General features: G+C 43.7%; 1 protein-coding gene across 1 annotated transcript in view; it reads right to left on the bottom strand.

Annotated features, from left to right (window-relative positions):
• Positions 1-26,708, bottom strand: part of gse1b (Gse1 coiled-coil protein b) — a 164,944-nt gene that overhangs the window by 99,463 nt on the left and 38,773 nt on the right. Inside the window, exon 2 of the mRNA XM_084932396.1 lies at positions 16,074-16,212. Coding sequence (XP_084788522.1) covers positions 16,074-16,212 — 139 coding nt within the window. The remainder of the gene's footprint in view (positions 1-16,073; positions 16,213-26,708) is intronic.

Below are 26,708 nucleotides of genomic sequence, written 5' to 3'. Positions count from 1 at the left end.
ACCCTCGGTGCTTCACTGCTGTGTGTTTCAGCAGTAGAAAATTGTCAAAAGTCAGAGTCAGATCTGATAGTCTCCCCAAAGAGAAGCACACTCCTTGCTATCAACGCAAAAAGTGGTCAAGCCAGGCAACATGTACCGGGGATATAGTACAGTAACTGTGTGCAGTGATGTGAGGTGAGTCTAGCTTATTTGCTCCTTAGAAACAAGGAAATGGAAAAGAGCAGTCTATATGTTCAGAAAATTCTATGCATGTGTGCATATGTTTGCGTGTGTGTCAGCGAGAGTGAGAGCAAAGGGTGAGATCAAGCTTCTGTCTCAGTGCTCTGAGTACATTTTAAAGACGCATGTGTGTGAGTGTGCAGTGCACCCAGACATATGTGCATGTCCTATAGTTTCAGCACTGCTTACTGACCCCTAACCCTCACTGCCATCGCTAGACCCTGCTACAATTGTCCCTTTGAGCCCCCTGTGGCCTCTGTGGCCCCCAAGGGGGGTGGTTTGCATGCATGCATGTGTGTGTGTGTGTGTGTGTGTGTGTGTGTGTGTGTGTGCTGTTGAGCCAGAAGACCAGTCATGGCAGTCTGATCCTGAGCTGAGCTAACAGGATTAGAGGAGCCAGGGCTAAGAGGGGAGGAGTCCCTGCCGTCTCGGTCTCCTGGGGATCAGAAATGACACTCGGCCTCAGCAGATGCCCTTAGAGCTGCAGACGACTAACTCCCAATACAGATTCAAAGGTGGGAGTGAGGGAATAACAACAGACCTGCGTAGGCAGCTGCCACCTTGAATCCTCAGAACTGCCAAGAAAACCTTTAAAGTGAAAGAAAAGCACAGACAAATCTTCCTTCTTCTTGTCAAAACTCCCTTTAGGAAGGTACTTCTCTTAACTTTAGCTGTTCCCAATAGCCAGTGGTTTACTCCAAAAATAATGCTCTTCCATTACAGAGAAGCACTTTTTGTTAAAGGTTTGTGATACCTTTCAGCTAGCAATTGGTTAAAAGTAATTAAAACTTGCAGAGCTCATTGTGGGTGATTGATGCATTTGACGAGCTGAAACCAAATCAGACCACTTCAGACCAGTTTACATGTGGCTCTAATGATGGCTGGCTGAATCACATTGGGTTAATGAATTTAGGGAGTCTCTAATCAAATCTGTGTGATCTGGCAACAAGACTGACATGTGTGTGTGTGTGACTGTGTGTTTTTGTATGTGAGTGTTTATTGATAACGTGAGGAAATAAACCCATCTGGAGCCAGGCAGGGGAGAGAAATTCTTGCTGCATGCTTCTGATACAAAATAAAACGTGATGTCAGGGTTTTCCTAAAGTGCAATAATAAGCATGAAGACATCAAAGTGTGGGAGGAGAGAAAAGCAGAAAGAGGACGAGTGAGAGAAATACGGGGACTCGTATGCATGTCTATGAGAGCGTGCGCATGCATTCATAATTGCACATCTGGCAACCCAAAGAACAAGGTTCCACAGTGACCCTATTTAGCTCTCCGTAATATACTCACACTCTCATTACTACCCAGTTTGCGTGTGTGTTTGTGTGTGTGAGTGTGCTTGTCTGCATGTGTGAGTTATTCTAGCTGCTTCTTCCATTATGCTGTGTTTAAACATGAGAGAGCTCTTTGAGACAAGAGAGAGCTGCGTGAGGGGATCAAACAGTCACACATACACACTCAGTCAAGCACAAACACGCACACAGGCACACATCAGCGTGCTTATACATACACAATCTCAGACACACGCGCACACACGGAGACGCAAAAATGCAATACACCCCCCACACTTCTCTGATTAATAAAGGTCAATTAGCAATTATAATTTCCATATTTAATCAGTCCCCTGTGGTGTTGCTCTGTGGCCTGAGCTTTGACAACTGGCTCTCTCCCGCTCTCTCGCTTTCTTTCTCCCTCTCTCTTTCATCTCTGCTGATGCTGCTCTCACTCCACCTCTCTTGCTTCATGTCACGCTCCTGTGCTCTCCCCATCTACGTCATTAACATCTGAGCACGAGCGCCCTGCTTTTCCACCTCATTGTATCCGAGCCCCTCCCGTCTTACCATGTCATCCCTACATCCTCCCATCCCCCCTTCTCTACTTTCTAACTCCATTCTCCCTCGCTTCCCCTCACTCTCTCTCTTTCTGCATCCTCCCTGCATCCTCCTCCCTCTCTCTATCTCTGATGAATGCATCCCCTCATTAATCTTGATGTTTTTCCTCTTGCTGTGTTCTTCCACAGGCCTTCAAACCTCTCGCTAATTGCAATTAATCACTGAGGGAAACAGATGCTGGGAACAAAGGCAACCTGGGGGGGGGGCATGAGTCTGTACATGTGTTTATGTGTGTACGGCTATCAGCGTGCACATGTGTGTCCACAAATGTGTACAACAGGGCGGAGGTTCAATGAAGCTGTCAGTCAGTGTGCCACACAAAAGTTGGGTATCTGCAGGGTGCTGACATGAACCCTGGGCTGCGTGTGCTGGGGGTGTCAGGAAGAGTTCTCATGTTTGCTTATATGCAGGTGATTTTTGTATGCTGTGCTGTACTTGCCTGACCCTGTCACAGCTCATCGTAATACCAGCCTAGCCTCCCTCTTTGGCATTGGCAATGAGAGCTCATAAAAAGATAAAAGCATGCGTACGAGGACAAGAGGAAAGAAAAAAAAAAAAAAAAAACGAGGAAGAAAAGCATTTCCTTGCATTAGCCATTTGGCTAATAGCTGCTCTATCTACATTCCAGCTTGCATGATAAATGTGTGACAGTCATTGTTCCAGTACAGTTAATGATTTTATTTTAAAAATTAAGAAAACATGAAGATGACAGACCTACATGTTCCTTCCTACTTATGTGTGTTAAAATACGGTGATTACTAATGTTACTTTATTTCACATACAGAGAATAATCCCACTTTCTCTTGTTTTTTTTGTTTTTATTCCTACCTCCTCCCCTTCTCTCCCCATGCCTCCTTCAGTTGTCTGTCATAGCTGTTCAGCCTTCTGCCTTAAGAATCTGCACAACAGCTCCCTAAGAATGCGCACAATGTTTTGGAGGAATAAAGCACACACAAATATACACGGGCATGCACAGAAACACTATTCGTAACTGTTCAGCTGAATCACAGACAAGAGAGTGAGGTTTAATGTGTGTGTGCATGTGTGTGTTCATATGTAAGGTGCTATTATCCATCACTACAGTATCTGCATCACTTATCAGCCACAAGGAGGCTGAGAAAAAAAGGCTCCTGGAAAACACAAGCACTCGAAACAAAATGGAGAATAAATGAAAAGAAACCACAAGTCGTATATTCTGCTGGGTGCACGCATGCATTGATGCCAGCACACAAACACCTAAGCAGCGTAGTCTGAAATTACAACTACTCGAAGGAGATGTGAACGTCACAAAGACTCATCAAACAATCAGTGGGAGACGCTGCGAGGCTCGGCTGTGTTTTAACACAAGCCTGTTATGCTACAAATCCACTCCAGGACGCAGCAGAATGTCCAACACAAAAGACTCCAGATAACAGACTCCTGCTTTTCTTCTCCCTCATTGCTGGGAGAGGATCATTCTAAGTAGCTTTGAGCCTCTGCGTACGGGGGCATCAGAGGGACAATAATGAAATCAAGCTGATCTGATATATTCTCTCAGAATAACACAATACGGTGACCCCTACATAACCCCGAGCACGCACCATCACCCTCCAAATGCAAAAGATCTTGGTGATAGCAGGACCAAAAGGGGAGCAAGGGGAAGGAGGGGGTTAAATGGAGGGAAGGTAAATGAGGTAGTGTAAAGAGTGTAGCGCCTCATGAATTGTTAAAAAGACGTGAAGCAGGTGTTGTGGTAATACTCAAGGAGGTGTGGGCCTACCCCATGCACCCCTTCTCTCATTCTCTCTTTCACACAGTCACAACAAGTCACAAATACAAAGAAGCATCTACTTGAGGCATAAACAAAAACGGGAAAGTGACAAATGTTATTTAAAAATGATCACACGGTGGGATGATGAAGACTCTTAATGTATACACAAGTGTCACTGAGTCACAGATAATGACAGCACAGTACACATGGCTCAGGCCTAGCACCTCTGCTCTGCAGTAACTTCATTTGTCACTGCTGTTGTCACACTTCAAAGCCCAAAGCATATTGAGCTGTTTCTCATTCCCAGTAAAAGGTAGAGAGGGAGGAGATCTTCGAAGAAAGCCTGGAGAAAGCTCGATTAAGCGTCTACTGTTCTTTATCTGACAATACTGTAACTTCAAGAAATGACAAAGCCTACTTCCCCAAACACACCAACCCCCTGCGCACACCGACATAGTCCCCTGACAGTTCCTTCCCAGCAGGCTCCACTCAGCCTTTATTCATTTTTTATACACACCTCCTGTGAGTCTATTGCTCGGCACGCAGCAATCGCTGCGCTTAACCCATTATGCTAGGTAACGCTCCCCGGAATGGTTGCTCCCTCCCCAGGATAAATTATTAACTTCCTCCACGTCCCGCCATTTATCACTGAGCCCCATCGAACAGAACAGGAGAACCATTGCTCATATCCATGGCAACAAGGGCCCATTTGTGCAGCAGTTGGATGCTGCTGATGATGAGGGGAGAGATGAGGAAGATGAAGAGAGAAGCCAAATAATACCTGCTTTTATCACGGTCTCTATTGGAAGCATGCAAGCCTGCTCTTCTTTTTTAGTTGATTTTTCTTTCGCCTCTACCTCTTTTTACAACCTCTGTGTGCAGCCCCTTGCCTCTTCCTCTGTGGCTCCTCTCGGCTTATTCACACTACCAGCCCTCTCCTCAAGTCTGAGATGGCAGCAGTATGGGTAATTAGATCAGAGCTTTTCTTTTGTCTCCATGGAGATGAATCATACAGTCAGAGTGACAGTCTGAGCTTTAGTGCTACGCGGTAACCTAATCAGAATGTTTGAACCCCGGCCAGAGTGGCAACATAACCACATAATAGCAAGATGAACCTGCAATGACCTGCATCCCAGCGCACAGCAGGGCACACAGACGGGGGTGATGAGCAGGTCTGGTTAAACACACCGGATCACATCCCGAGATGTGTTTGTGCGCATCAGAGAGTGTGTGTGTGTGTGTGTGTGTCTATGTGCATGAGTGAGTGCCTGAGCTTGAGAGGCGTAGGCCCTCACAGGTGTCCTAATTCATGAGCAATCGCAACTCATGAATAATTAAACGCAAAATGCAAATGTGCTCCTTTGATCATTTACATTCATGTCTAACAGCATTAATTAATCAAACAAACCTTTTCTTTTTCCCCAGTGGAATAGTAGGAAAAAAACCCACCAGCAGTCAGAGCACAAAAACACTTAAACACATGTAGGCAGACAAATATACGAAAAAGAAAATCCACACAGTAAACAAGTTCACTAATCACACCATTTAGCCACATCTAAAGAAGCTAAAATTATGTATATTCAGTTTGTAGAGCGACTCAACCTTGTGCCATCCACTCGGTTAAGATGAGTAAGTATTCCTGCATGTAAACGGACTCTTATGATATCCCTTTTAGTAGCTACACCTGTATGCTAATGTGGTTCACACAAAAACACAATGCAATTTCAGCATAAGCTCTATGGTAAGCCATCACCTGATGTATTGCTGTGATAGTAAGTTAGATGCTACATCTAACTCACAGGTCCTGCAGTACCAACTGCTCAAATATACACACGAGCATAGTCACCACCAACCTATAACTGCATGCACAAGCTCGCACAGCATGATACAATTCAAACAGAAAGAGAACTGAGACTGATTCTCATGTTTAAAGTGCAAAATTCTGTTGTCAACAGTTGGCTCTAACGGATAACCTCACAACTGAACACAAGTACATGCACAGAAACCACAGCTGGCTGATCAGGATTTCATAGGCTTTTTGATATGCCCACTCTGTGAGATGGACCTTATAAACAGACTCTGTTCAGCTGACCTCTTGTTTATAGCAACAGTATCATACACAAATGAAAACCTCATAAAGCAAGAAACAGATCTCCCTCCCTCCTCTCTCCCATCTTTCCACATCCTGTCTCTCAGATTTTCTCAATTATTGGTCGTCTCCTTTGCTTAACCTCCACCCTCACCAAACGAACTCCTCTCTTTCGCTTAATAAGCCTGTTTGCATGCAGTGCACACTTTTAAACAAACACAGACTCTAATGCATACCTAGCCAGACTCCTATAACTCTCTGCTGGCACCACTCCCCTCCTGTCGCACCCTTCTGTCATCAATTCCTGCTCAGTGATAGAGAGCGGTGCATCTGACTTATGGAGGATATCAATATCTCAGACATAAAATGGAGAAGGGAAGGATGGACACCTCAGGCTTCTTTTAGGATGCCTCGTAAAGCTAAATGATAGTTGAAGGGGATGAGAGACTGAAGGGAAGGTGGGGCAAGGGAGGAAAAGCGAGTGGTGATTGTTAACGTTATGGCAGGAGAGGCGTAAATAAGGGAGATAGAGATTTACAGCGTGCGGGTGACGTTTGAGAGTGAGGTGTTTGTTGAGTGGTGACAGTAGTATTAACAAGGTTACAAAGGACTGAGTGGGTTTGCTTGCTGTTTGCATGTGTGTGTAATTGGCGATTTACGTTTGAGCACAGTTGACAGTGTGTATTATCCAATGGCTGATCTCACCAAGGGATTTATGTTAACAGCCAGCATTCGAAGTGTCTAACAGTAGGCTGTAAATAGCTGTCTGTCTCCAGTGACATTGCCAAAACATCCATAAACCTGTCACCTAGGACAGTTTCAGTCACATTCGACAGGAAGGGCCAAGCAGCCATTAAACTATCAGCTTACACTGAGAAGGCAGGTCTGCACGGTGGCGTTGGGGGGGTTGTGCTGCAAGTATTAATGAATCTACTAGAGCATTTAAAATAACTGCAAAATAGGTGTTTTACGAGGGTGGAGCATTGTGTGTATCTAAATATTCATAATATGGTTGAAATGGACAGGTTGACACTGGCTGGAGTTCTCTGCAGGCTGTTAACAGATACAGCACGCTGAACTATGGTTAGCCCTCTGACTCACACAGAAGTAACTGCACCAACACATATGTTTGATAAGTACACACACACACACACACACACACACACACACACACACACAGAGGTGCTTCAGAGTGAGGTCAAGCAGACATTGTTGAACTAAGAAGAGGATCAATAGTGCTCTGAGTGTTTGTGCACCTCTTGCTTCCCTCCCACATTTTCTTTGCTCATTTGCGATCTTTCCACCTCTTTCTCTCTCTTCCTCTTGTTACCTTTATGCACATATACAATGCTACCAGTATAGCACGCATGCAGCAGAGCAGCAGCCATTACTGTACAGCAGGGCATTTCTCATACTACTGCAATCCTCGCTATGCTCTCTTACAACTGACTGCTTTACCATCTCTGCTGTGTGGTATAACTGTCACCACTGCATGTGTGTCTGCGTGTGTTTCTGGATGTGTCCCAGAGGCTGTGTTCATACTACTGTGGGAAATCTATGGCTGGTGACTCCAACTCACTGGCACCCTACTAGCAATAGCCTGGATGTGATAGGCAGATGAAAAGAGAACAAGGCAGTGACAGAACGACAAGCAGAGAAGAGGCAGAGAGAACATGTAAAGGACAAAATGCTTTCTTCCCTAGTTGGGAGCATCTCATTTTTTCTCATTAGGGGAACTCATCTGAGCTCAGAGGATAAAAGGAGGACTGATAGCCGGTCTTTCTCTTTCACTCCGTCTCTCCTCTTTCTCTTTTTCTCCTACTGTGCACATGCCACCTAATTAATTACACCCTACCATTGCATTGCTACAACAACCACTGCCGTCTAATTAACAGCAAGCCTCAATCATGACCCCACTTCTAGGGTTCTGGATCTGTTTGTGTGCGTGAGTTAGAGAGGTGGAGGAGGAGTACTGTAAATGTGTGATACGCTGTAGGGAGGATGGAGAAAAACAGCAGGCAAAAGAGAGAGAGGGAGAGAAGGGTAGGTTGATTAAAATTTAAGATGAAGAAAGAAACAAATGGATGACACATAGCTTGCAAGAAGCAGTGAGAAGAGCTTAGTTAAGACAAACCATTAATGAGAAGACAATTATTTAAATATGACAGATGCTCAAAAGAAGAGAGCAGAGATGGGGCAAGATAGATGGCGCATCTCCTCCCCAGTCCCAGCTGGACTTTATCAAGCAGACTGGAGCCAGCGAGGTTGGTGGGGAGTTCCAACTGTGGCGCGTTTCACCCCGGATACGTCACTACCAATCCCCCTTGAGCCTGCATGAGCCTGGCCAGGCCTTGGTGCTGCTTAAGCCTGTCAGGCCAGGCTCATCGGCTCCTACCGGCCCAAACACACTCATACTGATTTTATCAGAGAGAAGAATAGAGCGAGGCAGACACTCAACACACATCAGCTGTACAAGCTGCAAACCACGTATGCTACATGTAACGTCCCTGTGGTTTAATGGTCTGCAAAAAGAGATGAAGAGAAAGACGAAGAGGGCGGCAGCTGTAATTTGTTTAGTGTATGTGAATCGATTAGAGTTAGGGTCGTATTATTCTTCTCCCACGTCACACACAAGAGAACTGAAGCCCAGTGGAGCAATCAAGGGCTTAAATGGAGTTATGCGCACACACAAACACAAACACACACCCTGGTTTCCCGAGTGTCTTCTAAATAGTTTATGCAGAACATGAGGCCATACGTATGGTAAATGAGAGGTGAAAAAAAAAAAAAAAAAACACCCAAGAAACTGATGAGGGGGGCCACACCGGATGTAAATTATACACTAATGGGAAAATACAGTTAAATGTAGATAACCAACAGATAAAAATGACACCATAATTAATATTAAGGTGTCAACCTATATCCAGTGACTGCTTTATTAATAGTGTTAAAGCCATTTTGAAGAGCCAAGTAGACTTTTCTTGTAATTACATCCAGACATATCTAGTGTTGCTCCCAAAAAACGTTTGTGCCTCATATTACATCATAAAAAAGATCCATGCAGTTATTTCATACATGTTGCTTATTTCAGTTTATTATACAATAATTATTATATAATAATAATAATGCAATGAAAGCTAATATTAATTTTAAGAATTTTTTATGTTTATATAGTATTTATGTGAAAGAAACCTGGGCAGGATAATTTAATATACTTTATGTATTATGTATTTTACCATTTTAATATTAGCATAAGTGCAGTCAAAAGGAAATGCTCATGAGAAAGCAGAGGTGGATATGATATTATCTTGTCAATAACATTTTGATAAATGCAAAATAATAAAATAACACAATATAATAAAGTCATATTAGATATTTAATCAAACTCACTTACATTACGTACATTACACGTTTACATTTTTACTCTTGGGCACCATTATAAGACGAGTATACAGTCTTTCTTTATTTTCATGTACAGAGTCGTATAAAGGCGAAAACGTGACACGTATATAGTTTCACTAGAACAACATAAATGGAAGATATAGAGGAGGATAGGAGAGGGAGGAAGAAGGAGAGAAAGTGAAACAGAATGTACTAGTAATGGGCCAACGGCAGAGGGGAGAGGCCATGTTCGCTGTCAGCCATTAACATGGCCAGGACTAAATTATTCACTGCACTCTGTCACCTTACACAAGCCTGGGCTAACACAGACTAAAGAGGGCTGTGTGCGTATGTGTGTGTGCATGTGGGTGTGTGAGAGTGTGCGTGTGAATGAACTGTGGCTGGTAGGAGGTGGAAGGGAAGGATTCCTTTAAAGAAGGGGCTCTGTAATGCCATCCTGTGGCTAGAAGAAGAAAGACTATGTACGAGCTTTTTCAATTAGAGGGAGCACACCTACACAAGCATTTGCAACCATACACCAGATCAAGAACACGCCTTTATGTTACTCTGAAAAATCTGCATGCAAATAATATACAAGTGCTAACCTTCTCTTGCCCTTTGAGTGTACGACAAGCACACGCAAATACATAAACATGCAAGCACAAACACCGCAAGCAAAAACATTTAAAAAAGACACGAAAGAACAGAGAACTGTTTTGTGTAGAGGAAGCTGATTTCCATATAGCCTGCTGGTTTACTAAGGAACAGGAGAGGGTGGTTAGGAAGAGCAGCTGGGCAAACAATACAACCTCACCTGGAGTCATTTATATGGATTGCTTGTGTGTCTGTGCCCGTTTGTGTGCGTTATGCCTATGTGTGTGAGGGTTTGTGTGTTTGGTTGTTATGTCGAGAGGGGTGTCTCCTGTTGCTGCTCTTCTTCATCATGTTCCTGAAAGTGCCGTTGGCAAGGAAACCGGGGAGAGAGAGAGCAAGCGCGAGACACATGAGAGACAAGTCAACGAGCACAGTTTCGGGTAAGAGCAAGACAAAATGGGGAACAAAAGGCAGACAAATGAGAGAGGAAAAATAAAAGCAGAAGATCATGGCAGAGAGTGCTGGTGGTTGTTGGAGCAGCGGGGCTAGAAGAAGATGGAGGAGGGAGTTACAGAGGGGAGCCAAAGAGCATGTGACAGTGCGACCCATGCCTCCCACTGACAAGCTTTATTACAGTCCCACCTGCCGAGAGACAGCAAAAAGCACTTAGTCTCAGCCAAGTCGCCTGACAGCAGAGGACAGTTCGAAAGGAGGGAAAGAGAGAGGGATCAGAGAGTGGGAAGAAAGGAAGGAGAGAGGCTAGAAGTGGAGACAGGAAGGCTGGATGGGAGGAAGGGATGATTAAAGTCATGGGGTTGCAAAAAGGGCTGGAGAGGAAAGGTGATATAAATAAAGGTGACACACAGAGAAAAAAAAGCAAATAAAAATTAATTCAATATTGTTATTAGATGACCACCACTGGCAAAAATACACTTTAATTAAATATTTTCATCTATAGAAAACAGCCTCACTTTTACTTGTACCCACTGTGGATTAATTCCAGCAGTGTAGCTCTTTTGGTGAGCTATTACATTGCTCGATTTTCTAATTTTCCCCCATGTTCTCGATAATGTCGGAGGGCACAGTGGTGCAAAGATGATTACTGTCACCTCGCAACAAGAAACTTTTGTGTTTGACTCCACCGACTGGCTGCGGCTCCTCTGTATCCTCCCCCTGTGCCTGTGTGGTTACTCAGCTTCACCCAAGAGTTCAAAGACATGTTGAGTTAACTGGTGATCCTGGCCATAGGTGCAAATGTGATTGAGAATGGTTGTCTGTCTCTCCGTGTTAGGCTCGGTGACCTGTCTAGAGTGTACTTCCTCCTTTTTTTGCCCTATGACAGCTGGGATAGCCTCTACAAAGCTTGCTGCCAGTTTTTAGCACATCAGGCCTAATCATGCTTGAACACCTGCTTCCTTTCTCAATGTGAGGTCAAAGGTCAGAGTCTGGAAGTTTCTCACTAAGCTGTCTTTTTTCTTCTTTTTTTTCCTGAGCTGTCTTGAACGTTGCCTGATGGCTTCCACTCTGGGCCTCCACCTCACATTAGGTGGTCTCAGTGTGTAAATATAGTATATCTTAATACATCTAAATATATTTTTTCTCAAGTCCAAAAAAGGGAATCACAATGCACTGAGTTGACAAGCAGTACTGGCAACAGGTTTAGTTACTTGAAGTTAAAAAGCAACACTTTCAAAAACAACATAAATTTATTAATTTGTTTACTCAATAACATGGGGTTTAAACTCTTTGGATAAAAATTGGCAATGCATTTCAACATATTGTAATTGATGTAGTTTAAGATCATTTTAAAGCATTGCAGATCAAGCTTTACAAATCCTTTAAGACCAGCTGTGGTGAGTGGTATAATAGTAGAATATAGCAAGTGCCTGTACAAGAAAAAAGTTAAGCAAGGGACTTTCACCTTGGAGAGAAGGTGTCGAATCCCTTGTGGAGCCAAAAGTTAGCCTATCTGTTGTGAGGCAGTCAGGAAAAGAGAGAGGGAGAGAAGAGAGCTGCAGAAGAGGGCATACTGGCAACAAGCTTGTTGCAGGAATAGTTGATGAAGACACTTCTTTATCACTCTTGACTGTGTCATTGTCATTGTGCAGAAAGAATGTCAGATTCCAAACATTGCCTCCCCGATGGTGTTAGGATAGCAAGGTAGGTAAGAATATTGATATATGCAGTATAGAGCTAAATATCCACCCAGAAATAACAATGCAATTTTAGATACTGCCATCATTTAGTGCATCAGCTCACATCTAATAGAGCTCCAGCCTGATGATGTATCTGCTGATGAGCTATGGCCAAGTAATGACATGCTCCGCTGCCTGTGAATCTATAGGTCTCTTCCCTAAGTCTACACTTTCAGGCTCCCAGGCTCTGGTTGGAAAACCACAGTCACTAAATCAAACCCATCCGGAGGGAAGAGGAGAGAAAGTGAGAGAGCGATGGAAAGAAAGAGACGGTGAATATGGGGGGGAAAGGGGGTCAACAGCCCGTTTCTCGGCCTTTCAGGGAAAGGAATGTGTTGGAAGGGGTACAAATCAACCAGGAGTGACTGCACAATAAGGTCAGTGTGACCAGAGGAGAATCCCGACACAAATGCTCGACTTGCACATATACACGCACAGGAGCAAACACATTAAACACACAAATGCAAACACAGTGAGTGATTGAGTCGGGGCATAAGCTCATGCCCACCATGCGAGTGGCTAATAACCATGGCATGTTGCCAAACCCACTGTCTCCTAACTAATCCCCCCATGCACGCCAGCACTGGCGCCACACACTGCAGAACAGGGCTCTGTTTCTCAAAAGTTCTATGATCATTACTGAATTACTCAGATACATGAATGAAAAAACAGGCACACACGCCATCCAGTTTGCAAGGCCCTGAAGAAAAGATAATGAAACAAACAATGAAAACACTGTGAATTAATATTTGTTTATTGAGACTGCCTGCTCTCACTTAACACACACACACACACACACACACACACACACACACACACACACACACACACACACACATCTCAATGCCCACTCTGATGGGCTGGAAAAAGAGGGCAGAGAAGTGGCACTTTGCCAAGTGTGGTGCTGCCAAGAGACTCAGTATACCCCAGTCTCCAGCGGCATTTTAATCACACACACACACACATACACACACACACACTTTCCCATCTGCTGTGCTTCATAGAAGCGGTGGCAAGCTTGTCACTGTCATTTGAAGTTGTCCCACCCTCCCATCCCCACAGAGGGGGACAAAAGAGAAGAAGAAAAGAGAGGGAGCCGAGGAGGGGGAGCAAGCAGTGGCATTCCTCCCCATGCTTCCTCTGTCACCCTCCAGTCGTCCTCTATTGAGCGCATTCCTTGCTACCACATCTTCAGCTCACCATCCTCTCCTTCCCCACCCCTCAGCGCCTCAGTCGTGTAACCTCTTTGCTCTCTTATTCCTTGCGCTGCTCCTTACATACACATGCCGATCTGCCCACTGGACAAAAGACGGGGGAAAGTGCAGCTGTAATCATCTTCTTACAGCCGGCTTTGTTTAATGTTTGCATGTGTAGCTTACTGTGTTGTGGCATGACTGTTTGAGCAGTCAACCTGCTGTCTTCCCTAACACTCTTAATGTGGAATGTTAACCAGACACAACAAGCTCAGTCTTTCCAAGCAGATGCAAGTGGCCAAAGACTGTTAAGTATCCACCCTCTGTGCCCCAACCAGTACCCACACCCTACCTTCAGGGGTGTTCCATGCTCCCACTGTGGGTAATTGTGATTGTATTGAACTGGCCAAAAGCCAAGTGCACTCAACTGCCAAGTCTGCCAAGTCCAGCTGTGCTGTTGCGATCAAAACACACTCACAGCTCATCTCATGGCAATCAGCATGCGTAATTCCCTTGTCAAAATATACATATGTACACAACAACATGAAGGCATATGTTTCTGAATGGATTTGTTGAGTGTGAAAAGGACAGAAGGCTGCTCTGACACAGTGGAACAGAGCAGAGTAAAGGCTAACAATTTCTTCTTATGCTGTTTTTATAGTTTTATTGTTTTACATTGTTTTATTTACTGTTATATTGTTTTTATATTCCCATTTCCTGTGTTATAAAGCACTTTGTGATTTTTATCTGTGAAAAGCGCTATATAAATAAATTTTACTTACTTACTAACAAAGGCAGGAATCAAAGACGCTGTGAGACGGATAAATGCTCCAACAGTTGAGATAAAGAAGAGAATAGCACCACAGATTCTCACTCCATATACCCTTACTATTATATAGGCTATATAAGTCCTGCGTGTCACTCCCTCTATTAGAAATCTGTGCAGTTAGTGTAGCAGGAGGTTTACCTTTGTCCTTCCTCACCATTAATGATGTATTGGCTGTGTAGTTGCTCTGACTGGGTTGTGAAGTATTCGTCAAATCAAGGGTCCACAAGCATGAAGCACATCGTGGTCAGCCCAGTTCAAACCCTCTGTTTCCTTCCATATGAGGGTTCACTGCAATGGTTTTGAGCATTTGAAATGAAAAGTGGCTCCTTCTGAAATATTTCTGACATGATGTGACCGAGCAGAGAGTGTAGACTGCAGTGGACAGTAGGAACTGTCTCAGATCATCAGTCTATCGCTATAGCTTCACTACGGTTGCTGCATGGGGACATTTAATGATTTAAACCCTACAGCCCTGTGTACCTCTTTACTCTATTCTGTGTGAACACGGAAAGCGTGTCTTGTGTCACGTTTCTGGCCCAAGAGAAGGAAATGGGCCGTGTCATGTCAGTGTGAGCTGCAGCGCAACACGCATGATGAAGAGCGCTTAAATAACTTATGAAAACCCTGTTCTCATACCACAGTAGACCACAGGGAGGACCATTCAATGTTACGTGTGTGTCTGTAGATGTGAGGTCCCCCCCACCCCTTGTCATGACTGTTTAGCCAAGTGCCTTTGTGGTGGTGCTACAGTGTCTGTGTGTTTAGTTAGAAGGAGAGCTTTAGATGGTTTCTGTAAACAACAACAGGGCACTCGTGGCTAAACAGAAATAGCCGTGGAAAAAAGAAAGCGAGGCCTGAGCAGGAAAGAGCAAAAGAGAGAGAGAGAGCTGAAGAAAGCGACAGTGGAAAAGAGGAGGATGAGATAAGAAACGTACAAAACGGTGATGTTTATTAGTGTAAACATTTCCATAAATAAAGGAGAGAAGAAAAAGGGAATTTTGCATTCACTTAAAAGGCAGTTTGGCTAAACTGATGAGAGGAGACAGCCAGCACTTTCCACATAAACACACTGAGCTCCAAACCCCTCTGTTGTGATGGCCTCCCTCAGGACATATAGTCACAATTTTTTTGTGGCTGTGCCTGCTTCATCATAACATCTTCAACCTCATTTTCCAGCATTACTTTAGCAGTCCCATCCTCTTAACCCTCAGGTCAAGCACCACTTAAATGCACTATAAAGGAGATGTGAACTGATGCAAAACATACAATTTCAATAGCTGATTAAAAAGTGTATTTGATTAATCTATCTGGAAGTAAACTTTCAAGTTAATAACAAAAAAGGGCTTTGTAAAAAGACGAAGTCAAAAGTAATTTTTGTCACTTTTCGGTTAGAGTGTCAGAACTGCCAAAGATCTCATTTCATTCACTCCGGGGGTCTCACCACTTCCTGTGTTGCTACATAGCAGGGTCACACAGATACCTCACACAGGAAAAAGTAAGCACGGATAAGTTGCTTACCAAGTAAAGAGTATATATTTCGAGGGTGTGGTTCATTCTAGCTGTAGAGTGTTTAGTACTGAATGTTCTGAGTGACAGACTCTCGAGTAGTTCTGGCCACAGGAGACACACAGAGACAAGATCAACAAATGCAATATTAAACATATCAGTCAGTCAGATAATACTGCTAATGGCTGGAGAATGGCAAAAGGAAATTCGATTGCACTGCTTTATAGTCCAGTAAGCTCTGTAAAATCACAGTAGTGTTAAGTGAAATGCTTTGAATCACAGATCCCTGGTGCGTAAAAGACAAATAAAAGGCTTCAGTGTTTTAAGCAAAACAGAAAAACAACAAAGAGAAGCAATAGTGATGAAAATAGGGAAGACAGAAGCATAAAACCAGTGGAACAAGTGGGTTTTGCAATACTCACTGGAAAGCTGACGGTCTGCTCTCTCTGCCTCCAAGGTCAGTGGCCGAGGAGGAGTGTAGTCACCTGTAGTTTGTGAGGGCCCCGAACCTGCGTCCACTTCCTTACTGGCTCCTGCTGCAGCCTCAATCACAGTACTACCCTGAAACATAGAAAGACTGTTAGGGTACCGAGGTATAAGAGGCGTTTATTAAGTCTAAATACATTTCCTAGAATAACCATCAACAACAACTCAGTTTAAAGATTCTCCTCCTGTGAAAGTCACAATACGAGAGATGCTGTGGAAATGTTTGCAAAACATACTTGTTCTTACTTTATCAGGGCTAAAGCAGAAATACTGGTATTGTAATAAACTTTAAACAACAACAAGAGATTGATGGTGCAAATATAGCAATTAACTGCAGATCTATTTTGACTGCAAACATTTTTAGCTGCTGTCACAGCACTCAGATTTCTGCTATAAAAAGACAACAACCGAAGGGGGATGCAGCTCTGGGTGAAGAAATGTCCCTTCCCTGAAGTGACAGAGCTACAAAACAGAGAGACAGACAGACAGAATCAAAGAGCGAGACAGAGGGAGACTTTTCCTGACAGACCAAGTCTGTTTGTACGTGCTCTACTCTGCCCCCTTCCACAGCTGAAAGAGGAAAGATGGATGAGACATCAGCAGAGAGACAAGCTGACCATGAAAAGCAGAGGGAGAAGCAGAGGGTGGCTGTCAGCGAGGTGAGAGAGAAGAGTGGGAAAGACTTTAAAAAAAAAAAGAAAAGAAAAAAAGACCGTGATGGCTCCCTCCATTGACGAGTAGCAGAGAGACAGGCAGGGGAGGTGCAGCACATCTTAAGACAAAAAGGCACCCTGGGCTTATGAAATATACATAGCTCTCAGCTGGAGACAGAGACACGGAGCGACAGAGCAGAGGAGGGCCCTGAAGACTGACGAGACTCCACTACCCCTCCTAAACACACACTGCTAAAAATAAAATACACAGACACATTCCTAATGACTTCTCATGAGGAGCCGGGGGGAGTAGTTAGAGTCTTTTTTTCCTCCTTTATTTTAGTGTGTGTGCCCGCCTGACTGAATGCATGTATTCACAGACATTTGTTGATGTTTGTGAAACATCAAGGTGCGTCAATGCTTCCTCCTACAGTTACAAGTTGAGTGGGCAAACCCAAAACGGTAAATATGACACAACAAACTGACAAGTGCTTTGGCAGTTGGCCTGTATGTAAATTCGCATACTGGTCAGGGGATTTTTTGTTAGCTCAACCGCTTCTCTCAAATCTGCCCACGGGCCTTCTTTTCAGGCCCAGACAGCTGCCTGTGCCACACTAGCAGTTAAAAACCATTTAAAATACACCTCACTTAACAATACATTCACCCTTTGTTCAAGCCAATGATTCACCTCTCCTACGCACTTTTGGTTATGGATATACCACTGAGGTATTAGGATTCTCATCCCATTGTATTTCTGTGCACCTGTCTAACCAGCAAGAATGTCACTGGGTATTTTGACTTCTTTGCTTTATTATATCTTATCTTAGCCTCTTCATCAGGCATGTTGGGTATGCTTTAAGGCTCTACACACCTTAAAAGCAAAGTAAGGGGGAGGACAGTGCAGGCAAATAGTCATGTCTGAGCCCGTGGATTAGCTCTACTCCAGACAACACACACAACAAACATGCTCACGTGTTTCCTAACCTTTTCTGCCTCTCACTCTCTTTCATTAGCCACTTTGGTGTCTTTTTTTCTTGTTTAAAAGGCACAAGTAAATGGCTTATTTATGAACTCCCTAAAGTGGATGTAAAACTATAAAAAAAGAAAGGAGAAGGGCACAGAGAAGCAGCTAGCAGGGCATGAACTTTTGTATCTAGTCAAGGACATTAGCCTACATAATTTAATTACTCAGATATTGTTTCGTTTCTCATCCGCTAAACTGGATGGCAGGAAGCAGCACTTAAAAATCCAACCCTCAAAGAAAAAGCCAAGATAACAGGACTCATTGATGCTAATTTAGATGTTGGCATCAAATGGCTCAGTTAGACCCAAAATATTGGGAAGCTATATATTTTCACAATGTCTTGGTGACACAACATAACCCTGTGACAGCAGCAGAAGTGCTTTCATACACAGCTATAAGCTAAGCAAAGTGTTACCTTCTCAATGACTAGCAAATAATGTAGCGATTCATGATTTGTTCTTAATCCGTTTAATGTGTTGGCATGCTGATATTTGTTAATACGTATAACTGCAAAGTGCAGCTAGGGCTAAGGAATTCTCTGTGACGCATGTCTTTGTTTGTTCCCAAGGTGTCACACAAATTGAAATGATAGCAGGAAATTTAAGAGGAAGACAATTGATTGCACATCCAACCCAACCCAAGCAAAAGCTCTTAATTTATTTTTACAAAAACTGCAAGTAACTACCTCTTAGTGCCTCGCCAACTCCATCAATCACTAAAACAGTAAATCTGAATCACACATTTATGCTGCATTGCCAAAAATAAGAAAGAAAAATGTGCCCGCATAAATAAAACTGATCTAAAGCTATATAACCACTCTTTTATTTGAAGAGCTGTGCCTGAGTGTGCATGCACACTTATGTTGACATATGCTTTCTGAATAGACCAGAAATAGACCAAGGCCATTTAAGATGCAAAGCAGGAGTCAGGAGGTGAAATGAGAAAGATCTACAGAGGTAGTACTAATTGAGGTTAATTCCAGAGTTCAGCATTATCTCTCTAATCGGTAAGGAGGGTGTTAGTAATGGATGATGTCACAGGACATGGAGAGAGCCTGCCAGCACAAATCACTTGCAGTGCGAAGTATAGTACGCCCTCCAAGGATCACAAGACATTAGTAGCTGAGAGCAGATCTTGATAGGCGGCTAAAGATAAACAGTCCAGAGGGTACGCAGGCTTACATGTAGAAAAGTGTGCATGCTTGTGTGCCTCTATTACTGTCTTAGAGAAAAAGGCTTTTCAGTCAAGAGAGCCACGACCTCTGTAGTTATCTGCCTGTCTTAACCTACATATCACCTGTCAGCTTCTAAGCAGCGTTGACAACCTCTTGCACGCATCCACTCACCCTGTTCTAGAGTCTGTATCACTTCTTCTAAGTGAGACGCAGGGAGTGATGAGGCAACGCATGTGCACATCACTCAAAAAGACATTTAGCCTTTGATAATTACTCTCTGTCTCGCTCATCCACACTCACTGTGGCCTAACTCAGGCCTCTTCGGCGAGAAGCACTTTAGTCACGTCCACACCATCAATACTTAAACCCTGCACAACATCTGCAGTTCAGCACCTTCCAGATTCATTAAGGAGGAGGACTGGGGGGGACCAAAAGGATACGTCAATAAGCAAAGCTGGTGTGCGCACATTTGTGTGTGTGTGTCACCAGGGTGCAGGGCCATCCTTAAGCACTGCTGACAGTCTAGACAGGAAATACACTTGAGGATGTCAATAAGTTAGTCAGCGGGAATGACGAGAGATCAATACTAACACAGGATGATGTCAGTGGCTGCAGATGAGATCACCTGAAGCATCAGGTATGAGGATCGACATTAGATGTGGCTTGATATAAAATTAATGGTATTATCACATAGTGTGGGTAAGAGAGAAAGTGGGTGAACATCATTTTTTCTTTTAATTACTCATGACATGCTGATCTACAAATACATGAAGATATAACTGATACTGAATCCAGACTTTTGAAAGACTTTCAAGTAACTGAAGAAGCTTCTCGGATGAAACTCAAAGAAGTCCTGTCGCTTTTCTTTCCAAGCTCTTTAGACTAAAAACACAATTCCACTTATTGTCTTTATTACCCTGGCATTACCGGTTAAATCACAATTGTGTTGAATCGTTAAACTTTCTAGAGCAAAGGAAATATTTCATATGAAAATGCCACGGATTAAAACTTCAACATTTTTGGGAATCAACACCTTTAAGTTGCATAAAGCGATTCTCCCTTGAGATCTGTGAAAACGATGAGATGATGCTGATTTCACCCACGGGACATGACTGCTTTATATCACATTGCCTTTCTTGCCGTGGCGTTTGGCGTGAGTGCCTGCGTGTGTGCGCACGCCGCTCGATGTGTGTTTGCGTGTGTTCTCAGCTCTACTGACATTTCCTCAAACGTGGTTGACATTTCCAGGGGATTTGAAGACTTGATCCCTTCTGTGTTTGAAGAGCTGTGTGCGGCCCTCCTCACAGCACCGAAGGAAACGCTGCACTATACATTGCCTGCCTTTTAGAGACGACTGGTTCACTGCTTGGTCTTTTCCTTAGTCTTGCTGTTTTCCCCTGAGGTGTGGAGTGTTTCTGCTTTTCTCAACTGAGGCAGAAAAGCTATAAGCAAAAGATATGAGAGAAGAAAGTAGATAGAGATAGTGTGGGAGGGAGTGAGAGGGAGAGAAAACAAGAATGTGTGATGGAGAGAGGGAGAGATCCGTTTCTCCTGCTACAGGCTGGTTAGTGGAGCGAACTGACACAGACTGACATCTCTCTTCCACGGAGACTGAGTTAAAAAGAGCTTGACTACTCTTTGTCCATTACTCTCTCTCACTCTCTCTCTTTCTCCAGCTTTCCCACTTCTTACTCTTTCAGATGTCCAACCCTCTCTCTCTTTCTCCTTCTCTCTCTGACCACCCCGAGGCTCCTGTGTCTTGCTTTTTCTGCCTGGATGGACTGTGCAGCAGTCCTGTCCTAGCCTGGGGCTCAAATTACACCCTACCGCCCTGTGTTAGCCTCACATGCGCGCGTGCACGTGCGCACACACACACACACACACACACACACACACACACACACACACACACACACGTATGTACACACGCAAAATGCACAGAAGCCCATACGGTAGCCGCGAGGAGGCCCAGGGCCCAAACACAGGTCAGGGCTGGGTCAGTTAAAGGCAGATGGACAGCAAACCCAAATGAATCAAGTCTCACACCAAGTAAAATAAATTCATATTTGATAGTGTGTGTAAGTGTATTTAAACACTAATAAAAACATTGATCTTGTGGCATAATAAAAAATATGCCTGATATTCAAATAACCGTGAAATGAGAAGACTCTATGTCAAGACCACATGTCTTGCATGGTCAGTTCAAAGTCATCCTGTCATTACCACAAACCTAAAAACTGATGTTAGGTATGATCTTGGTCTCCTGTCCTCAGCAAACACCTTAAGCACCAGACTAAATCAGCATTATGTCTTTAACCAAACCACATCTTTATGGCGCACAAAAAAAGTAAAAGTAACTCCCCAGGACCATAAGATCCTGTAGGTCAGATGATTTGTGCGTGTGTGCTGATCTGACCTCACTATCTCCCTGCCCTTCAAATGTCAGTGATGTCATGGTTGTAAAAGATGTGTTTCCTGATGGAGAGCGGAAGGGAAGCATTCAGTTGCTTCCTGGGTCTATTTGTCCCTAGGAGCAGGATGCAGGGGTACAAGTGACTCAATAACAATGTGTCACTTTATGGACCCCCATGTAGGATACACAGTATCACCCCCTTCAAGGCAAGTCATACTACACTGCAGAGCAGGAGCAGGGGAGCATTCAGATTTAGTGCTTATAGTACTGCATATATGGTACAGACAAAAGCATGTATAGTTTATTTTACTCCTGCCTGTTACCCTTCATAGTTTATCTCCAAAATTCAAAGTCAAAGTTACAGTATTGCACTTCTATTTCAGTTATTTGAACTGAGGCTTAGAAAGGTTAAACCTGCAGTTAGGTCTCAAGCTGTGGGTTGAAAACAAACTAGATGGGTGTCAATAAATCAAGAGAAATGCTGCTTTACGGCAATGCAGTGTGTCCTTGAGTTAATGTATCAAATGCTACATGAATGCAATCCATTTTTCTTCAGCCTCAGTCACAATGCTCTAACAACAAAATATCATTCATATGCCAACACGCAAGCATGCACACACCCAGCTGGGCATAATGCAGGACTGCATCCTTCTCTCAAATCTGTTGGGATCTCTAGCAGGAAGAGGGTAAGTGCTATTGATTGGCTTCTTCCTGCTTCAGTTGGCTGTCGGACTGAAAACAAGCTTGACCATTTGACAGTATACTTATTTTTTTTAAAGTGTAGCTTAACTACATACACACTTAACACACATGGAGCTCATATTTCCATTCATCTAGTACAGAATCAGAATCAGGTCCCTTGTGTTTACATGAAAACAAAGTACTTAAAATTATGTTAAAATCTATTTTTAAGTGAAAGTGTGACAGAAAAAAAGCAGTTTGTAATCATTATATGAATAAATTTAATTAAGAAACCAGGCAATGGACTCATGATCATTATCTACATACGTTTTGGATCAGGCTGTTCTTTAAAATCACATCATGAAACTCATATACTGCAGTTGCCTGTTCTGCTTGTATACAGGTACCAAGAGAAGCCAGCATGAAGACAGGCACTTGGGTCAATATAAAACACTCCTCTGGGCAGCACTGTGACATTATGAATAGAAACCTTTGGTGTTCGATGGTATTTTGATATGAAGCAAAACAAAGCTGCAAGGATACAAATCAGACAGAGATAAAGTCTATAAAAAGACACTGATGGTGACAGATAGGCTGCTCACTGTGGCTTAAAAAATCAAAGGGAGGGTTGGAAGCAGTGGTAAAGGGGTATGCACATATGTGGGTGGACTAATGACACTACTTTAAAAAACAAAACAAAAACAAAAACAGCCTACGTAAAGAAATTATCTACAAGTTATCATTGCACACCTCATTGAGACAGCAAGAAATTAACTGGTCTCTAAAACTAGCTTTCTAAAATAAACAAACTCTTTAGTTACATGTGCACAAATGCCTCAAATAAGATGTAAATAAAGCAAAAACCTTGTGAAAGGGAACAATCATCTTCACAACTGACTCAGCTGGTCAAATGATATACTGTGCAACAGTGGAAAATTTAGGTATAACAGTTATATTAAATTACATTTAAGGTGCAATTATGACTCAGAGAAACAGTCAGCACTTTCAGTAGTGTTGTAAAATCAGTTTTACTCTGTTTTCAGTCAAGTGAAGTATGCACAAGTTGTAAAAAAAAAAAAAAGAAAAAAAAAAGAAAAGAGAAGGAAAAAGAAAAGAACAAAACCGATTTATCTACCCGTGATTTATCCCATCATATCTAAGGTTCAATATTAACCATGTTAGCATTTAAATGTCTTTTTTTATGTGCAGTCTTTATTGCACCATTTACTGGGAAATGTGAATGGCTGGTGTCAGCCAAAAAAAACACCCACTGCTGTGCTCATATATCTGTTGTCAGGCGCCAAGAAAATATATACAGTAGGTAATATATACAGCAGAGCACAGCAAAACAACTCTATTCTCCAGAGAGAGAAGAAAGTAGGGAGACAGCGAGAACAAGATAGAGAGAGATATACTGATAGAAGGAGAGAGAGAGAGAGAGAGAAACACAAAGGGCTGTTTTCTGCTGGGTGGGTAAAGTGTGTCCAGGGGGCAGCTGAGTGAGCACACACACAACACAAAGTCTGTCATTAGTTCCAGCTTTCTGCAGACACAACAAACCGTGTGTGTGTGTGTGCATATGACAGAGAGAAAGAGAGAAGGAAAGAGAGAGTGACAATGCATCCATGTGCGCCGCTGGGTATGTGTAAAGGTTTTGTGCATGTGTGTGGAGTTTTAGACATTGACAAAAGCCTGTGTTGTTGAGCTTGTCCTCTCTGATGTACTGCTCCTTCAGGATCACAGGCCTGTGCAGTCAATACTCGCTCTGCCTAGCTGTGCGGATGTGTGCGCGTTAGATTAGTCACAATCCTCCTTTCTCCTCTTTTCATCTTCTCCTCCCCTCTTCTCTCTCCATCCTCCTCTCAGTGTCTTCCTCTGACACTGCCACACACACTGCCTCCTATCTACCAGCTGCCACTATGCAGCCATTCATCAGAGCTATGATTAGCGAGCGGAGGAATGTCATGTAGCTGCAGCCGACTTCTCACCCCGACCCTGACCTTTCACCTCTGGGTGACCCCTGACGACCCGGAGCAGGAGCAGCTGCTTTTACTCTGTGATGACATGCTCCATTAGGCCTGACACCTGCTGCTACACGTATCAAATCACTGTGACACACAGTCTTGCACACACTCACACACATAGAAACACACACACACACACACAGAAATACATACAATTTGTACACACAAAGATGCAAAAAATGGGTGGTAGAAGCAAGATTCACAACAGTTACTTATGCACAGGCATACACAAACACAATGGCCTTTGCACATGCTAATGTAGAAAGGCGGCCCTCTTATGGGATTACACAGTCATTACAGAGAGGGGGTCATGAGGGGCACCTGTAGCTGAGCGGCTCCACAGTCTATTAGGATCCAGTGTGTGTGAAAAACAGAGAGAGAATAAAAGAGACCAAATATGTAGTATATAAATTGAGGTATAAGCAGGACTAGAGTAGTGTTATACAGCCAACACTAGCACCATTCAGTGGGCACTGTGCATATGTTCAGTGTGCAATAAGACCTTCTTTGTATGAGTGAGTGTTTTTGTGTGTGTGTGTGTGTGTGTGTGTGTGTGTGTGTGTGTGTGCGTGCGCCCATGTCTGTGTGTGGGCCCCAGGCCGACTCTGACAGCTCAGTGGTAGCCATCTGCTGGCAGTCACACTAGGAGAAAGCAACCGCAGCCAAACAATGGAGAGCAATGACAGGCCAGGATTTGTGGGTAGTTTTCTATATGTGTGTGTGCATGCATGCGTGTGTCGTGGGGTGGGGGGTTCTGTGTGTATTTTAGTGTGGTGTGCGCGCTTTCCCTTCAAAGATCCAAATGAGCCCCTCTCTATGAGCATGTGCAGAGGGGCGTGGCTGTTGTTGATAGGCTGTCTCTGTTACCAGGCGATAGATTAACAAGCCCAAATGGCCATCTGAGGAGGATAGATAGCATGGGCGAGTGTGGGCTCACTTCATCTGCCTAGTCTATGTTTATATGTCCGGCCAACAGTTTTCTCTTTAATCTCCTTTATCACTCCATATCCTTCTCTGTGTAAGATTGAAGTTCATACATAAAAAACCCACAAAAAATAAAATGTTAGGTGGATGTGCACGTACTGCACTTTGGTGCACACATGCACAATTTACTCGCACATAACATCAAAGACTTTCTTTGTATATCCATCCAAAAAAAACAACAAAAAAAAAAACTGTTTGTCTCTCTCTCTCCATCTGCAGGTAGAGTGTCATCATGAATGTAGACAGATGGTTTGGTGTTGGAAGGAAGCTGGCTCCCTGGATTTGACACAGCAGTCTGAGAGCAAGCATCATCCAGCTGGGTAGAGGCCTACACTGCCTTCTATAAAGAGCTTGCCAGGTGGCCAAGAAACAGGCTGCTGGGCTCCTGCAGCCACTACACGCATTACCCTGTAGTCACTATTCTGCTATTATATCACCAAACATGACACAGAGCTGTTTTTGACACAGACCAACAAATAAGTCAAGACCACAAGTCAGAAGCAGATAAACTGAAAAGCAAAACGCCAACATGGAGGGGAGAAATGGCTGATTATGAAAAGAATCCTTCTCCCTGCACTCTATTTGACCAAGTGCACTGTCTGTGTTGTGTGTGTTGCTTTGGCCATCCATGCCGTTGGATGGCAGCACTTCAAAGGCAGCCATCAGCAAGTTCCTTCTCTTCCACCTCCCGCTGTTGCTAGTTTGTGTGTATGTTTGTCAATGTGTGCATGTGGAGCAGTGCCTCCTGTAGCTGGGGGCTACTGGTGATCACCACTACCGCAGCGAGGCTGGCATTGCATGCCCGCTGGCACACTAACAGGGCACACCTATTTACACAAACCCAGACTGAATGGCAGGCATTGTCTGGGTGAGAATGCAACATTTAAGCTTCTGATTAAGGCAGAACAAAACCCTGAGGGGCAAGAGTGGTGAATGCAGGGAGGGAGAGAGCCAGAGAGGGAACGAGATGAAGGGAGGCAGGAAAGCGAGGCTCTATAAAGGGGGATCTCATCTACTGTAGCTGTGGGAAGGTGAGATAGGAGGGGGAATTTGAGAGAGGAAATGAAAAGAAGGAGGCGAAAAAGGCGAGAGGGCAAGAATTGGCAGCCATGTAAGGGACTCAGAAAGGCAGGCATGGGAAGTGAGAAGAAGAGGAGGTAGGTGAGGATGAAAAGCAGTGGTAGGAAGGGAACCAAGAGGGAGGCAGGGAGGAAAAGGGGTGGTGGGGGGATGAGCAGGGAGGCAGGCTTAGGAAGAGATAAAAAGACAACACAGAAGGAGCCAAGCAGTGAGGCAAAGAGGGAGAAGACAGAAGGAGCTGCTGTCGAGGTATCCTCACTGATAAGGATGAAGTGATGTTACCCTATAATAGCAATGAAAATAGACAGATAGCGCCCTCCAATGGTGCTCGTGCTCTAGTAATGCACTCTAAATCCTGCCCCCTCTTGTTCAGGGACTGTACTGCAAATAAACAAGAGTAGCCAATTCCAAATCAATTAAAGTGGTAACACAGTCATTTAAGCTGCTTTCTAGTTGGTTCTCAAACTTGAATTTGACACTAAGGATGGATGATTTAACAAAAAAAGATGTAATATTCACAGAAAGCATGTAAAGCTTC

This window comes from Perissodus microlepis, chromosome 1 (genome assembly GCF_051167445.1).
Source record: "Perissodus microlepis isolate ML-2025 ecotype Zambia chromosome 1, ASM5116744v1, whole genome shotgun sequence".
NCBI classification, from domain to species: domain Eukaryota; kingdom Metazoa; phylum Chordata; class Actinopteri; order Cichliformes; family Cichlidae; genus Perissodus; species Perissodus microlepis.
This window is presented reverse-complemented; position numbering and strand designations above follow the sequence as displayed.